Raw genomic sequence first — 17460 nt, 5'->3', positions numbered from 1 at the left:
ATGTTATCTGTGTGGGAATATTATCTGTATTTAATACAAAAAAATAATTTCATTTATTTCATTTTAGGAGTCTAATGACTTTTCACAATATCAGCTCAAAGGCTTGCTTAAAAAAAACTACCTAAACCAGCACATAGAAAATGTCCAAAAGGAAATGAATCAGCAACAGTCAGGACAAATCCAAAGGCAATATGAAGAAGAAGGGGGCTTTCTGAAGGAGGTAGAGTCCAGGAGAGTAGTCTCTGAAGATACCTCACATTACATCTTAATAAGAGGTATTTAGTACCATCACTTACCTAATGGTTAAAAACCAAAAATAGGTTGTGTCTCTGAATTCTAGGAGCTACCACCCTACTCATGTAATAATAAAGCTCTCTATATAGCTATTAATGGGTTACCTGCTGTTGTACCAACCCTCTTTGTTTTTCTTATTTATTTAAAATTTATTTATTTACTCCCAGTATAATTAACATATAGTGTTATATATTAGTTTCAAGTTTACAATATAATGATTCAACAATTCTGTACATTACTCAGTGCTCATGTACAAACCTACTTTAAAATTAAATAACAAATTAACTCTTAGTGCCATTTAAAGGAAAATTTATAACTTCCTGCATGAGAACCAGTGTTCTTTTATTCATCTCACTAGAAGTATGTTGTCTCACTGTAAAACTACATAATGAGAAATGTTTTAATTTTTCTTAAGGTATTCAAGCTAAGAAAGTTGCAGAGGTGGGTTCAGAGTCTCTTCCTTCTTCCAGCAAAATGCGCAGCTGGTTGTCTGACACGAAGTCATCTCCATGTGAGGCACTGAAGCCAGAGAAGGAGCCTGCCGCTACCCCTCCTTCTCCAAGAACTTCCCTGGCTATGCAGGCTGCCATGCTGGGAAGCAGCTCGGAAGAGGAGCCGGAGAGTGAGAATCAAAAGCAGTCTGATGCGAAGAATGCACCTGTGTCCCCGCTTACTCTCTTAGCTATTCAGAAGGTTCTTGACGATGATGAAGACATGGAAGCACATGCTGGAAATGACGTGCAGATAGGAGGGTCAGCAGTGAAAACACTGCTTGGGAACAGTTGCCACGAAGAAGCTGTTGAAGGCCTTCAAGAAGGAGGTGGAGAAGGAATGCTGTTGCCAGCAGGACCCCATCTGACCCATGTGAACTCTGCTCATGAAACCAGCCCTGACACCTGCAGGAGGCTGGCAGACTCAGCTCGTTTGTCCCATCCCATCTTCTGTCCAGGCAGTGAATCTAGTGTTCCAAAAGAAGAAATGTCACTTATTCGTGTGGTGAGTGAAGCCTTTCAGAAAAGCTGTGAATCTCCAGTTAAGGGGAGAGAAGACCCCATTCCTTCAGAAAGCACAGTGGTGATGCATGGCGATGCACCTGGGCTCCAGAGTGGGAGAGAACTGACACCGGTACCTTCGATGAGTTCAAGTTCTGTATCAAGGAATGAAACATACACCAAAGAGCCTGAGCTACAACCGGACCTTTGTCCATCAGGCAGCAAATATGATTCCTCTGTTCTTTCAACTGATGATGAAACAGAAGGTGAAAAAAATCACGTTTCTGAAATCATTGACACTGTCAGTTTGCAAGAAAGGAGTAATACACAAAGTATCCCTTCAGAGGCAGTAAGTAACTTGGAAAATGCAGTATCCTTTACTTCTAAAGAGCATGAAAATTTCCTGAAAACCATCCAAGAACATGAGAGAATGGACTCTGTAGACCAGGACTTAATTTCAGTTCCAAAGTCCATGGAGCCAATGGAAATAGACTCTGAAGAAAGTGAATCTGATGGTAGGTGCTTGTGCTCTTCCAGAGATACAGAACTTCCTGTAGAGTTTCATATCTCCAGGAATGGAGATCCTGCAGTGTAGTCTAGTTCCCTTTTTGTTCAAACGGTGAACTAGGAGCCCAGAAAGGTGAAATGACTCTCCCAAGGACACATAGCTGGTTCTTTGTTGTTGTTTTTTTTTTTTAAAGGGGGAAGTATCAGTTGGAAAAGGTAAAAATGAGTCTTCTGGTTTTTTTAACTTTTTGTTTTGAAATAATTACAAATTTAATAAAGTTGAAAGAATATTATAGAACATTCTGGTTCCTTCACCCAGTACTTCAATGGCTAGCATTTTACCACGTTTTCTTTATCATAGCTCTTTATACATATTTATGTACATGTACATGTTTACTGTGTATTTATATCTATATAGACCCTTTTTTTTCTTTTTAAAGATTTTATTTATTTATTTGGCAGACAGAGATCATAAGTAGGCAGAGGGGCAGGCAGAGAGAGAGAGAGAGAGAGAGGAGGAAACAGGTTCCCCGCAGAGCAGGGATTCTGATGTGGGGCTTGATCCCAGGACTCTGGGATCATGTCCTGAGCCGAAGGCAGAGGCTTTAACCCACTGAGCCACCCAGGCACCCCACTATACAAACTTCTATATAGTCAATTCAGAGAATTATTCAGATTCTCATTATTCAGATTATTCTTATTTGTGAAATTGCCTACTTATTGAAATTTATTTATAACCCCAGAATCAATACTCAGAAGTAGGATCTTTGTGGTCATTCTTGGACCTGAGTAAAGTGGCTAGAAGTTTGAATTGCCAGTACTGCTCCCAGCTAAGGCTGAGCAAGGTGTCTGCCTTGTGTTTTAGCTATCCCACAGAGGTGACCAGAAGGTGAATATGGGAGAGAGCAGTGTGGTCTAGATCAAGAAACTCTGGCTTAGGTTATTTGGATGGGGTTTGAATCCCAATTCTGTCACCTGTTGGTGGGCAGCCTCAGGCAAGTCTCTTTAACACTCCTGAATCTCATTTGTTCCTTTATAAGATAAAGAAGTTAGAATTTACCAGGATGGGTTGTTTGTAGGATTTATGATTATGAATATATTTATTCTATGAACAAGGATGTATATGTGAATTCATTGTTCACAGTGACTTTATAGAACACACTGCTGTGAATAACAAGAATTGCTTGCACACACACACAAGCTAACTTTTTTCCTGATGTCTGCTGAGTTTCTCCATTCTAAAGTTACCTTTTCCTCTTTGTAATTAGTATTTTATGGAAAGGCTGTGTAAATATGTTGTTCCTGAGCAAACCTTTGTCCACTTATTTTAGCATTCATTGATGATTTTTACCTAAATAAATGATCACTATGATGGTTGCCAAATGGCAGTTTTCTAGTTCTATTATTCCTTATATATTTTTCAGTTTGTATCCTCTTCTAAGGAAGTTCTTCCCCTCTTCCCTGTTTACTACTTTTTTATATCATGTGGATTTAAGAATTCATATTTTATTTAGTGATTTATGGTGCTTTTGTACTTTATGGTTGGAATTTCCCTGGCTTTGGCCAATGGGGGCCCCTCTTCAGGCTGGCTTCTGGGACTTGACAATTCCCCCTTATATGTTGAGTATTTCTTTACTTTCTGGTCAAGATGTTCGAGATTTATTTTATTCTTGCCCTACCCTGCCCTGTCCCTGGATCCAGCTCTAGTTCCCTGGAATAGAGCATGATGTTTAGAAACCAAGATCTGGACCCTGAGTGTGCTCACTGGTACTGGGGTGTCGTTGCTTCAGGCCCTCTCAGGGACAGAGCCAGGAAGTATATTTATGTATATACCCACAAACATGTGCACACACCCACCTGTATTTACTTCTCTACAAATATATATTTATGTATAAATGTTTCATATATAAAAATTTATTGAGTTCGTACTGATACTGATTCCAATCCGACATCACAGATTTCCTTTTAGCCTCCACTTTTGTTACAATTTTCCTTCCTAACACTGAGAAGCCTTACTACCATTGTCCTAATATATCGACTTATTACTTATTCTTTCTTAATTTGTAACCATCTCCTGATCCCATTGGTGTTCTCCTTGGTCCTGGCTATCTCCTTGGCCCCAGTCCCACTCAGATCTCGAGCCCACTCTGTCCATCATGATTGCATCCTGAAATTCATGCTCCTCCACCTGAAGCAAAAGAAGGGAATCAATTATTTATTATTTTTTTTTTTAAAAGAAAAGACAAGACACAGGAGAGGAGGGAAAGAAGGTGGAAAAGAAGAGCTATTTCTCCCGAGTACTTATTCGGATCCTTTACACTAATTCACTGCTTTATTCTTTGCTATGTTCATAGTGAAATAGCATGAGAACATATAACAACCTACATGACTGTTTACATCCTCTGATAATTCTCCTTTTTGAACTCCAAAACAATATTAGTTAATTTATTGTATTTGTATAAAGCTTTTATGCAAATCTTTGAAAGCTTGTTTCCTAACTTTAAAGGTAGTGCCAGTTTAATGGAAAAGTCTTAATTTGAAGTTATAGGCATTTCTATTAAATTTATTTAATAGTAATGTTTTACCCTTACATGTTTTCTAGTAAATTCAGATCTTTTGGGGGTAAAACATTTTTCAGGATACTTTGGAATGCTCTCAATGATTTTGGGATAATTTTAATGTTTCATTTATAAACAAAGTGACCTTGTTATTTTGGTACAGGAAGTTTCATCGAAGTACAGAGTATAATTAGTAATGAAGAACTTCAAGCTGAATTACATGAAGCTTCTAAATCTCCCTCCAGACAAGATGAAGAAGAACTGATAGGAACTAAGAAGGAAGAAGCCACTGGTGACTCTGAGGGCCTCCTAAGACTCAGTTCTGGAAGATGTGATTCTGAGCCATGTGAAGAAACTGAAAAAGATACAGACAGTTCACTCAATGAATGGAAAGATATTAATTTGGTAATAATAAGAGATCAAGTCTTAACCTACTGCTAAAAAAGAGCCAAGTTAAATAGCTTTTGAGCTTTAAGGAGTTACTGGTTGAACATTTATTAGCTTTTTGCACGCTTTTTTTTTTCTTAGCTATTTTTTCATCATTATGGGGATTGGGAAGTCTATGATCAAGGTGCAGGCTAATTTGATTCCTGGTGAGAGCTTTCTGGCTTGCAGATGGCTGCCCTCCTGCTGTCCTCAGGTGCTGGGGAGAGGGGCGGAGATGGGGGGAGAGGGGGAGAGGGTAGGATGGAAAGGAAGGAGGTATCTTTCTTTCATAAGGCTATAGTCCTATTAGATTAGGGCTCCACCCTTATGACCTCATTTAACCTTAATTACTTCCTAAAGACACCATCTCCAGATGCAATCACATTTGGGGTTAGGGTTTTAACATAGAAATTTTTGGGGAACTCAATTCAATCCACAGAAAGAGTCACATACAATACCACCTTAAAGCATAAAATACTTATATGTAGGGCTTACAACGTATGTGAAAGATTTGTATTTCAAAACTACAAAACACTGATGCTAGAAATCAGGGAGGACCTAAATAGATGTGGTTTTGGGTGGGAAGATATAATATTATTAAGATATCAGTTCTCCCCACACTGATCCATAGATTCATGGAATTCCAATAAAAAAACCAATGATAGATATTAACAAGCTGATTCTAAAATTTACATGGAAAAGTAAGGAAGCTAGAGTAGTCAAAACAAATTTGAAAAAGAAAAAATTTAGAGAACTTATAATACCTGATATCGAGATTTACTATAAATATAACAATAATTAGGAAAGTATGATATTGACTAAAGGATGGATACATAGATCACGAGAACAAAACAAGAGTCCTGCAGCGGAAGCAAACAACAGTGATCAAGACAGTTTGCTCTTGGCATAAAGATAGACAAATAGATCAATAGAACATAATAAAAGTACAAAAATGGATCCATGTATATATGGAGAACAAATTTTCAACAATGCTAGAAAGGCAGTTGGATGGAGGAAGGAGAGTCTTTACAGCGGTGCTAGGAAAAAAGGCAACTTTGGTGTTGTGTATGATACACCAAAATCAACTCAAAACACATTACAGGGGCGCCTGGGTGGCTCAGTGGGTTAAGCTGCTGCCTTCGGCTCAGGTCATGATCTCAGGGTCCTGGGATTGAGTCCCGCATCGGGTTCTCTGCTCAGCAGGGAGTCTGCTTCCTCCTCACTCTCTGCCTACTCGTGATCTCTCTCTGTCAAATAAATAAATAAAATCTTTAAAAAAAAACACATTACATGTTGTGGTTTTACGTTAACTCTTGAAACAAGACAATAGGAGTATGAATCTTCCAACTTTGTTTTTCTCCAAGTTGTTTCACTTTTATAAATCCTCTGCATTTCCATATGAATTTCAGAATTAGTTTCTCAATTTGGATGAAAAATGCCCAAGGTTTTGATGAGATTGTACTGAAGATACAAATCGATTTGGGGAGAATTAAATCTTAGCAACACTCTATCTTCTGATCCTTGAACACAGGATATGGCCTGATTTATTCAGACCTTTTAAAATTTTTTCAGTATTTTGCAGTTTTCACTATACAAATCTTATACATCCTTTGTCAGATTTATCCCCAAGTATTTAATATTTTTAAGACTATAGAAATTGATGTTTTATTTTTTACAATTGATAGCTTTTAGTATAATTCACAGAGTCCTACAACTATTGCAATCTTAGAACATTTCCATCACCTGAAAAAGAAGCCCGGAACCCATTAGCAGTCACTCCCTGTACCTTCCTCTCCACCTCTTTGACGACTCATCTTCTTTCTGTTTCTATGGATTTGTCTTTTCTGGACATTTCATATAAATGGGATAATACAACCTGTGGCCTTTTTTTCAGGCTCCTTTCACTTAGCAGAATGTTTTCAAGTCCATCCATGTTGTAGCATGTGTTAGTCCTGTATTTCTTTTTATTGCCAAATAGTATTCCATTGTATGGATAGGTACCATATTTGATTCAGTCATCATTTGATGGACATTTGGGTTGTTTATACTTTCTGACTATTATGAATAATGTTGCTATTAACATCTATGTACAAGTTTTTGTGGGATGGAATATATCTTCATTTCTCTTTGGTATACACCTAGGAATAGAATTACTGGGTTACAGGTAGCTGTGTTTAACCTTTTGAGTCCCTGTCAGACTGTTTTCCAAAGTGGCTGCACTATTTCCACGAATAGTATATAAGGGTTCCGATTTTTCACATTCTCATCAACGCTTATTTGTATCTGTCCTTTTGATTCTAGTCGCTCTAGTGGGTGGGAAGTGGTATCTCACTCTTTTTGTGTGTGTGTGTGTGTGTGTGTGTGTGTGTGTTAAAGATTTTATTTATTTGAGTGAGAGTGAGTAAGAGAAAGCATACGCAGGGGGAGCAGCTGGCAGAGGGAGAAGCAGGCTCCCAGGGAGCCCAGTCCCCAGGACTCTGGGATCATGACCTAACCTGAAGGCAGATGATGCTTAATGGACTGAGCCACTCAGGTGTCCCTCACTCAGTGTTTCTTAAATTCAATTTGTTTAAACTAAAACATGGGTGATTTTGTGAGGGAACTTTGAAGATATTACAGACTTGCTCAGAAATCCAAGTGGGAAATTTCATAAGGAGGAACGCTTATTTGGTAATTGAGTCAGACTAAATGTAGGCTTTTTGTAACAAATGAGTTCAACTGGATCATTAATATAATGATGAAATTTATTTTGCAGGAGGAGCTGGAAACTCTGGAAAGCAGCCTGTTAACACAGCAGAATTCGCTGGAAGCACAAAAACAGCAGCAAGAACGGATTGCTGCTACTGTGACAGGGCAGATGTTCCTGGAAAGCCAGGTAGGTGTACCGGCCAGGCCTCCTTTTGCAATTCCCACTGCTGGTTTTACTTAATCTGATTCCCCAACGGCATGTCTTCAGTGAAATGTGTGCAACACTGCTCCCATTTCTGGTCAAGGCCCATTTCCCGCATTTCACGGGGGTCACAGCGTGTCTCTGACTCTCCAGGAACTTCTTCGCCTGTTTGGCATTCCCTACATCGAAGCTCCCATGGAAGCAGAGGCACAGTGCGCCATCCTGGATCTGACCGATCAGACTTCTGGAACAATCACTGATGATAGTGATATTTGGCTGTTTGGAGCACGGCATGTCTATAAAAACTTTTTTAATAAAAACAAGTTTGTAGAGTATTACCAGTATGTGGACTTTCACAACCAACTGGGTAAGACTTCAGAGTATGATTACTTTATGAGATTTACCTTTAGAATTTGTATTATGAATTTTTTCCTTTCCAAGGAACTCATTGATGTATTAATTGGGAAATGGTAGGTCTCTACCATTTTCATGTAAGTGATCTTTTGTTTCTAGAGAGGAGTGGGATTTTTAAATTAGAATTAAGAAATTAAAACCCTAGAAATATGTAGGGATTTCCTGAAGAATTAATTACCTGACCTGCTTAGACTTTGACCAGTTATCCTAGATCTCTGGAGTAAACCAAAGGTGGTGGAGAGATGAGGCAGGCGGAGTCAGTCCTGCTGGAGTCACGAGCTCCATGGCCCCGTGGTGGTGTTTCTGGCAGTGATTCTTTTTTTTCCCATTCATCTAACAAATACATATTGTGTGATTCCTGTATGCCAGTTCTCGTTCTTGGCAGTGGGGAAATGGGAGAATACAAGTCTAGTAGGAAAAGGAAATAATAAACATAATCCATGTAGAAAAAAAAGCTGGGAAACAGGAGAGGGTGACCTGCAGTCACAGGATGGGTGTGTGCTGTTGTATATGGAGCTGTGGTCAGGAGAGTCTTCACTAATAGGTTGTTTTTGGGCTAGGGCCCAAGGAGAAGAGGTAATGAGTGTTGTACATCCTTAGGGATGAGCATGTCAGACAAAGGGCCTGGAGAGTGTAAAGGCCCAGAGGCAGAATTTTGCTTGGTGTGTTCTAATAAAAATTTAAAAAATATAAAATGTTTTTACTTTTCTAGGATTAGACCGAAACAAATTAATAAATTTGGCCTATTTGCTTGGAAGTGATTATACAGAAGGAATACCAACTGTAGGTTGTGTTACAGCCATGGAAATTCTCAATGAATTCCCTGGACCTGGCCTGGAACCTCTGCTAAAATTCTCGTAAGTTCTTTCTTCATTTCTTTAACTCAGGTGTTTATGTAAATACCCAATTTAGGGTGCCTGGGTGGCACAGTCAGTTAAGTGTCTTACTTTTGGTTTTGGCTCAGGTCATGGTCATGGGGTTGTGGGATCAAGTCCACATTGGGCGTCGTGCTTAGTGCTCAGCATGGGGGTCTGCTTGGAATTCTCTTCTCCCTCTGCTCCTCTCCCTGGAACAGGCAGGCACACTCTATTGCTCTCTCTCTCTTTCTAATAAATAAATAAATCTTAAAAAAAAATACCCAGTTTAAAACAGAACTATTACTTGCCTCATGAACTGTCACAAATCACCAGAATTGATAGGGTTACCAAATTTGTTTTCCCTTTTCTAGACTTCAGTGAAATCGGAGACAATCTGAGGCACTAGGCTTATCCTAGTTCAAGGGTACATAGACTTGTCTGTAGGATTTCACAGGCAAATGGAAATCTCATTTCATTCATTCAGAGATCAAGTGAGTAACTGCTGTGTGTCAGACGCCCTGCTAGGCTGGGGGAGGAAAGTTGACTAAGCCGTAGGCTGCATTCTCAAGGAGCTTCACACTTGGGGGAGCTAGAGAAGCAAACACATCCCTGTACTTCTATGTGTTGAGGAGCTGAAAGAGGGGCCAGAAGGGGCATGGAAATAGAATGTTAAGAACTTTACCTATGCCCTGCTGTTCCTTTGTTGCTGCGTGTACTTTGATGTGTTTAGTGCTGGTGCATCCCACCCGAACCCACCATTCTGCTGCCCTTGGGGTGCACTTCAGTTAGGAAGGTTCTGGGACAGTGGTAGTCACGAGGATGTCTATGGAAGGAGTTCTGTCTTAAGGTTGGTCCTTCATGGCATTTTAAAAAATTGGAATGTAAGTCACCTACCATATATTTCACAGTTCAGTGGTTTTTAGGCTACTCACAAGGTTGTGATGGCACTTTTTAACCACCAGCTTGTCATGAGATACTAGTTGGTAGGAGCTGATTTAATGATTCTTTGAAGTTCTTTCCAGTTGTATCTCCAGTTGTGTCTGAAAAATTCTCAGATGTTCTGGTATAAGAATCAGTTACTACAATTAAAACTTAAATGCAGAAGTGGTCTTAATGTTTGCTCTTCTCCAGCTGTAGCACACATACCAATGTATTTATTTTATGTTTTCTTTATCTCTCTCCTCATAATTTTCATATTATTGATGAAATAATACAGTGGCAGTAAGTTATTGGGTAGCTCATAGGTCATGGTATTTAAATAACTTGAAAAACTACAGATAACTTTATTGTATAAATAATAATAGAAAAATTATGAAATATGAATTAAAAAGATGGTTACAGTTAACATTTTGGTTTATATAATTTTAGACTTTTCTATGCATAGTATACGCTTATGTTAACCATATATATGTATACGTCTTTACTCATGCAAGTGTGTATTGTTTCTTTTTTTAAGAATGGGATGAAGCCATATGCTTTTTATGTTACCGGTAACTCATGTGGTGATAGAACAAGGCATACTACGGACAGTGTAGAGATGAGTAACAGTTTTGAATGACTCCATAGTAGTCTTTTGATGTATCATGATTAATTAGTCATATGCCTATTGTTATTTCTGTTTTTTAAGTCTGAACAAACACGATTTGAGTGTCTTCAGAGACGTATCTTTGGGTTCTTATCTGATTATTGTTTTAGGATAAATGGTATTTAGATTTTCAATTTGATATCCTAAATTTTCTTGTTTGTTGAAAATGTGCATTTCTGGTAGAGTGAATGCCTACTTATGCCATATTTCTTTGCTCTCAACAGTTGTTGCTCATTTGTTGTTAGTTGAGTGGTTTACATTTTAGCCGTTTCTGCTCTGGCTGTCCAGCTGGCGGCCGGCAGAGCGAGCGGCCGGAGCCGTGCAGGGCCCGGAACGCGAAGACAGATGCACAGTTAGAGAGCGGGAGGAGGTGGAAGAGCAGTGACACGGAGGTTGTTTCCTTGCTTTCTTTTCTGCTTTTCCTTTCCCCTAGCTAGACTCTGGCTCGTCACCCCCCTTTTAGGTGGAGCTGCGCTGGACCTGCCTGCTGAATTCAGCCCAGCTGTGTTTGGTCAGGCCTGCACAGTGCGCTGGCTCGTCTGTGGAGCCTTCATTGTGAATTGACTACCGACGTTTAAATTAGGGGAGATTTCGTAGAACATTTTGGGTTCTCCTGGGGGAAATGAGATCGGAAAACACTGGGCCCAAATGCTCAGATAACCCTGAAGGAACTGGGACAGAGAACACAGTCACCCCACTGACTTGGCCAGGGCACAGCTCCTTCAGTCCTAGCACAGTCGCTCCCACTCCCGGTCGTGTCCCCCAGAGCTCAGCTGATGGGCAGATGCCATCTTTCATCTTTATGGCAGTGCCCGGCCCTCCTGCTTTGTGGAGGCGGAGACTCTCTCAGTGCCATGAACACTGGGCATGTTGTGCTGGTCGTCCTCGCTGATAGGCCCGCTTGCTTGTCGCGAAGATGGAAATTCAAAAGAGAGTAGGTGAGCATGCTAGCTGTTCTCTTAGTGCACTCCTGGAGACGGTATTGTAGAACTGACGGAAGGTAGATCGGAGTTCCTTTTGGCCTTTGGATGCTGCGTGAAGACTGCAGTTAGTCTTTTCCAATGCTAGGTGGCGCTCCTGCATCGGCGAGGGGAGACTGAGCGACTCCGAGTCTGTGTCCGATACCCCCCAGTATGTGAAGCAGAGCAACGAGAGAGTTTTGTTCTTTTTAGCGTTTCATGAATGCATTGATTAGTGAGGGTTTTCTTTGTTTTTAACTTTATGCTCTTCATTCTTCCTATTGTATTAATTTTTCTGGTTATCTCTTGCCGCATTATAAGATACTTTAAACCTCAGTGGCTTCCAGCAGTCATTGGTTTTGCCTGTGAATCTGCAGTTTGGCGAGGCTGCGTGGGCACGTCTCGTCAGGCTCCGTGTTTGTCGGGGGCCGCTGAGCTGGGCTAGAGGATCCGCCGGTGAGGGACCACGTGTCTGGCCGGGGGCGCTGACGTCAGCCCCGAGCTCAGCCAGAACTGGGGGCGGGGCCTCGGGCCCCCTCCATCTGGACCCCCTCACCAGCTGGAGCTTCGTCCCAGCATGTCAGCTGCTTCCGAGGCAGATACTCCGAGGTTCTGGATGTGGAAACCGCAGGCTTGAAGACCAGGCACAGCTTCCCTTCCTCCATCCCAGAGCCCACCCGGCTCAAGGGAGGGGACGTGGGCCCCACTTCCGGATGGGGGGAGGAGCTCAAAATGTGCGGCTGTCTTTAATTTGCCATAGTAATTTCTGCTCACGATGGAAAAACTGAAAAAGTAATAAAATATAAAGAAGAAAATGTACAGTTGTATTCTTGCTTAGAACATTGCCTAACACAGTAAAATAATAGTTGTCGTTGCTTTTATTATTTTAAATTGCTTTGCCTGTTTTTCTTTCTTTACATATATGCGTCTTCTCCAAAATTGAGATTTTACTTTCTGTAGAATCATGTTCTGCATTTTTAAGATATGACATGATGTTCTTGGTATTTTTACATATTATTAAATATTCTTGGGTCTATTATTGTAGTTGATTTGAGGTAATGATACAGATCTTTGACCTCATTTTCCTGGTGTGAAAAGAGCCGCAGAGAAGTGTGGGCTGTGCGGGCGATTCTCAGGGTCTGAGCACGCCAGTGCCAGCTGTGAAATCTTGAGCAGATGGTGACTTGTGCTTGGGGTGGGTTTCTTTCCCTGTGGGGTGAGGCCGGTGGTAGGACTGAGCTCGGGTGATGAGCGGGGTGTATGACAGCTGACCCGGAGCCAGGCGCGGAGGAAGTCAGTGTCTGCCGTGGTTACTCTGTGGATCGTGGGATTTGTTCTGGGGCTTCAGTTTACACCTTCCAAGAATGGCCGTTTATCTGCAGCACATCTGCCATAATGTCCTGAAGTCTCATCTCCTTTGCCTTACAGAGAGTGGTGGCACGAAGCTCAAAAAAATAAGAAGATAAGACCTAACCCCTATGACACCAAAGTGAAAAAAAAACTGCGCAAGCTGCAGCTCACACCTGGCTTTCCCAACCCGGCTGTTGCAGACGCTTACCTCAAACCTGTGGTGGATGAGTCCAGGGGGGCATTTCTGTGGGGGAAGCCGGATCTGGACAAAATTAGAGAGTATCCTTTTACTCCTTAAAGCATAAAGGAGCACTGAGCCAAATAATGTGCTTTGTTTGAATCATAGGGAACACTTAGATCGGTTTTTTCTTAATAACTTTGTTTAAGATGCTCCTTTTTTCCTCTCCTTAGGGTTTTTTTTTTTTTTTTTTGTGGTAAATTACACATAACAAAATTTGTCATTTTAACATTTTAAGTGTACCATTCAGTGGCATTAAATATTTGCGTATTGTTGGGCAACAATCACCAGTCAATACATCCCTCCACATTCTTTTCATGTGAAAAGAACTGAAGCTCTAGACCCCTTGACAGCAACTCCCCCTCCCCTCCCCTCAGCCCTTGGCAACCACAAGTCTACTTTCTGTCTCCAGGGTTTTGAAGACTTGAGTACCTCATTTCAGTAGAATCGTTCTGTATTGGTCCTTTTGTGTCAGGTTTATTTCGCTGAGCACAGTGTCCTCAAGGCTCATCCAAGCTGTAGCACATGTCAGAATGTCCTTCCTTTTTTTTTTTTTTTTTAAGATTTTATTTATTTATTTGTCAGAGAGAGAGGGAGAGAGAGCGAGTACAGGCAGACGGAATGGCAGGCAGAGGCAGAGGGAGAAGCAGGCTCCCTGCCGAGCAAGGAGCCCGATGCGGGACTCGATCCCAGGATGCTGGGATCATGACCTGAGCCGAAGGCAGCTGCTTAACCAACTGAGCCACCCAGGCGTCCCTGTCCTTCCTTTTTAAGGCTGAATAATATTCAATTGTGTGGATATGCCCCATTTTGCTTATCCATTCATCTGTTGGTAGATACTTGGGTTGCTTCCATGTTTTAGCTATTATGAATAATCTCTTTAGAGTGGAGAGGATCTTTATTTGAACTAGGTATTGATAAGCATGCATAGATACAACCACTAATTATTACTCATTCTGAAAGGATAGAAGACATGATTAGTTTTATTCTTTACTATTGTTTATATGTTCCTTCATGCATATTTAAATCATCATTTCGATAGATACTTAAATGTTTGCAATAGTATTAGTCCTAGTACAGTTTTCTCTTGAAGTATGTATGATATCTGAAACTTGTTTTTATTCTAGGTTAACCTTTTCTCAGAGTAATGAGTCTTTGATATCTTAAAATGAGAGTTGGATATGTCTCATCTTAGAGGACATTGAACAGGAGACACTGCCACAGGATTATGTTGCAGTAATTTGTTTTGTCATTCTGTTCTCTTACCACTTTATTCTTTATAAATATGAAAATCTTTAGAGATACAGGGAATGGAATTATGGGTGAGTTTTTTGCACCTTTTTATTTATCACTTGTTTAAATATCTTTAAAAACATGTAGAAGCCTTAACTGCCTGCATATTTTGTCAGCGTTATTTTGGGTGGAACAGGACGAAGACAGATGAGTCTCTGTTTCCAGTATTAAAGCAACTGAACGCCCAGCAGGTAATCAGCTCTTTTCCTAAGTTCAGGGTGAGGAGCGAACATAGAAGGACTGCTAGTGGCAGCTATGAAAGATCCTTTACTCTTTTATTTTAGAGCCTATAACATACATTTTAAAGTTATTAACACTTTTAGATAAGAGAACAGAGGAAAACAGAAGAAGGGGAAATGGCACTTTGTCTCCATTTTTCAATTTCACTCTTAGGGTTGAACTTCAGGATCTGTGAGTGTTTATTCTGACTTTGAAAAAAAAATAGGCTAGTAATGGATTGCATACTGAGATGTTTATGGTTGACTATTTTAGTTTTTCAGAGCTATTTTCCTTTAAAAAAATTTCAGGAAGTGTCCAGTCCAAAGCAAATCCTGATCATTAAATTCTCTTCAAGTGCAAATGTGCCTTCATTCTATAAATGAATCATCATCACTATGGCACATTGGCAGGAGAGATTTTTTTTTTAAGATTTTATTTATTTGTTTGACAGACAGAGATCACAATTAGCCAGAGAGGCAGGCAGAGAGAGAGAGGAAGGGAAGCAGGCTCCCTGCTGAGCAGAGAGCCTGATGCAGGGTTCGATCTCAGGACCCTGGGATCTTGACCTGAGCTGAAGGCAGAGATTTAACCCACTGAGCCACCCAGGTGCCCTGAGGAGAGATTTTTGAGGAGAGATGAGGCCTTTGTATGGCTCTGTCCTGTGAGGTGGGTGTAGGTAATTGTGTCTTGCTTTATCTATGAGTATGTTCCTACCCCAGGAACAAACTCCAAAATGTATGTACAGGTAAACCACTTAGTAGAAATCAGACCATATCCTATGAATTACATATATTTAAACCTATTATGGTTAGGTTTTGTTAATTTAGAAAAAAATAAAACTGAGGTGGATGGCCTCTCTGAACAAGTCTCCTTTGCTTATTTGATGACTTTCTATAATGTAGCCATTGTATACAAATAGCCAAGGAAAGCTTATTGGCTTCGTGACTGATTACTCCTTAATTTCAGATAAGTTTTTTTGTAATATGTTTCTTCCTTTACATTAAAGAAGTTAATATAAATTTATTTCCCCAAAATTAGGAAGTGAAAAAAGTGAATTAAGATGATCCATTATTTACTTTTTCTGAGACAGATATTAACATTTAGCTTTATTTTCTTTTATTTCCCCCCTCCTTTGCACATATATTTGTTATCATACATAAATACAATTTGATCTAACTCCCCTCTCGTACTTATTAACATTAAGACTTTTTTTTCTTTATATTGCATGGTTTTCATAATTTCAAATGACCAGATTACATTGCATCAAAGAGATTTCACTTATGGGTTCAGTTCACTTACGTGGACCCTTGATTTTCAGGTTTTCATACATAATGCTGTGATGAACATTAGGCATAAAACTTTCTTCACATATAACTATTATTTTAATAACATCTTGCTTAAAGTGGATTTGCTAAACAAAGGGCATGACCATGTCCCAGCATGCAGTGCGTTTGCCTTCTCAATGTACCATGTGATGACCGTGTTTTTAAGAGAAGGGAAGAGTGGAATTTAGAAACAGACCCCATGAAATTGTGCTGCTCCAAAAGAAGATGGCACATTTGTCTACTGAAAAATACCTGACTGACTCTCTGAGTGCCTGGGAAGGGGGTTCTTATTGGAGATGTGGACGCAGGGTTTCAAGTCTGGTCTAGAAAATAAAATTTATTCTCAGTAAATCCTGAGGGAGAGATCTGGCTTTTGAGAGATGGGGAATGAACATTCTCTGAAAGAGTTATCCAAAGCTAGTGACTCAAGGTGGAGTGCTCTTTGATTTGCTTCAGAAAGTTGACTAACTGGCCTGACTTTTTTTTTTTTAATTATTTCATTTCATTTTTTTTAGACGCAGCTCCGAATTGATTCTTTCTTTAGATTAGCTCAACAGGAGAGACAAGATGCTAAGGGTATTAGGAGCCAGAGACTTAACAGAGCTGTGACATGTATGCTGAGAAAAGAGAGAGAAGCCGCAGCCAGCGAAATAGAAGCAGTGTCTGTTGCCATGGAGAACGATTTTGAGTTCCCTGATAAGGCAAAAGGAAAAACCCAGAAGAGAAGCATAGCAAATAAATGGAAAGAGTCATCAAGCCTGAAAAGAAAGAGGCTTTCAGATTCTAAGCAAGAGAGTAAATGTGGCGGATTTTTGGGGGGGGCCTGCCTCTCGCCGTCATCTGGGACCTCTTCGGGGGAGGACTGTGAGTGTGTGTCTTCAGTGAACGTGCCACAGGAGAGAGCGGCCCCCGAGGTACCCGCTAGCCGCCCGGGTCTGCAGAGCACAGCGACCCCTGCTCCTGCCAGGGACCAAGAAGGCAGCAGCAGCAGCAGCTCTAGTGATGATGACGGAGGGAGAGTCGCACCAGTGCTGGTGACCGCCAGATCTGTGTTTGGGAGGAGAAAGGGGAAGCGGAGAGGTACAAGAGGAAGAAAGGGGAAAAGCCAATTAATTTAAAAATCATGTATTCTCCCATCATCGGGTGCAACCTAACATCTCGTAATGAATTTGTTGTGAGGAAATAATACAATTAAAAGCATTTGCCCGATTTTTGTATTGTGTGTTTTTTTAAACTATGGATGCAAAATTTGACATTTATTTTCCCACGTGTTACACTTCTTTAGTGTTTTATGTGTCATTGACTATTTCCTTGTATTTAGTCTTTGCTGGTGTTTCTGTTATCGTACAACGTCTGATGCTTTCTGCATTAACAAAAAGAAAAAAGGATTTCTGTTCATCAGTAGTCACTGTCAATCAGCATTCCCTCTGACTCCGATTCAGATGAGAAGGGATATATCCGAATTTCTTATTCAGTAAGAGTGGCTGTTTCTCACACCTAAATGAAGTCCTGCCCCCTGCTACTTCCCATTTTTCCTCAGGGTCCACTTAAAA

General features: G+C 40.4%; 1 protein-coding gene across 4 annotated transcripts in view; it reads left to right on the top strand.

Moving 5' to 3' along the window:
- Positions 1-17116, top strand: part of ERCC5 (ERCC excision repair 5, endonuclease) — a 29319-nt gene extending 12203 nt beyond the window's left edge. For 3 of the 4 annotated variants that reach the window (XM_059144385.1, XM_059144386.1, XM_059144387.1), the window contains 9 exons: positions 68-275; positions 710-1801; positions 4515-4756; positions 7533-7652; positions 7821-8034; positions 8794-8938; positions 12911-13111; positions 14470-14554; positions 16423-17116. In XM_059144385.1, coding sequence (XP_059000368.1) covers positions 68-275; positions 710-1801; positions 4515-4756; positions 7533-7652; positions 7821-8034; positions 8794-8938; positions 12911-13111; positions 14470-14554; positions 16423-17025 — 2910 coding nt within the window. In that variant the 3' untranslated portion in view covers positions 17026-17116. The remainder of the gene's footprint in view (positions 1-67; positions 276-709; positions 1802-4514; positions 4757-7532; positions 7653-7820; positions 8035-8793; positions 8939-12910; positions 13112-14469; positions 14555-16422) is intronic. The other variant, XM_059144388.1, reaches the window with a different exon arrangement.
- Positions 17117-17460: the final 344 nt, after the last annotated feature.

Source organism: Mustela lutreola, chromosome 13 (assembly GCF_030435805.1).
Source record: "Mustela lutreola isolate mMusLut2 chromosome 13, mMusLut2.pri, whole genome shotgun sequence".
In the NCBI taxonomy this organism is placed as follows: Eukaryota; Metazoa; Chordata; class Mammalia; order Carnivora; family Mustelidae; genus Mustela; species Mustela lutreola.
The sequence above is the reverse complement of the archived record's forward strand: the minus strand, read 5'-3'. Positions and strand labels throughout refer to the sequence as shown.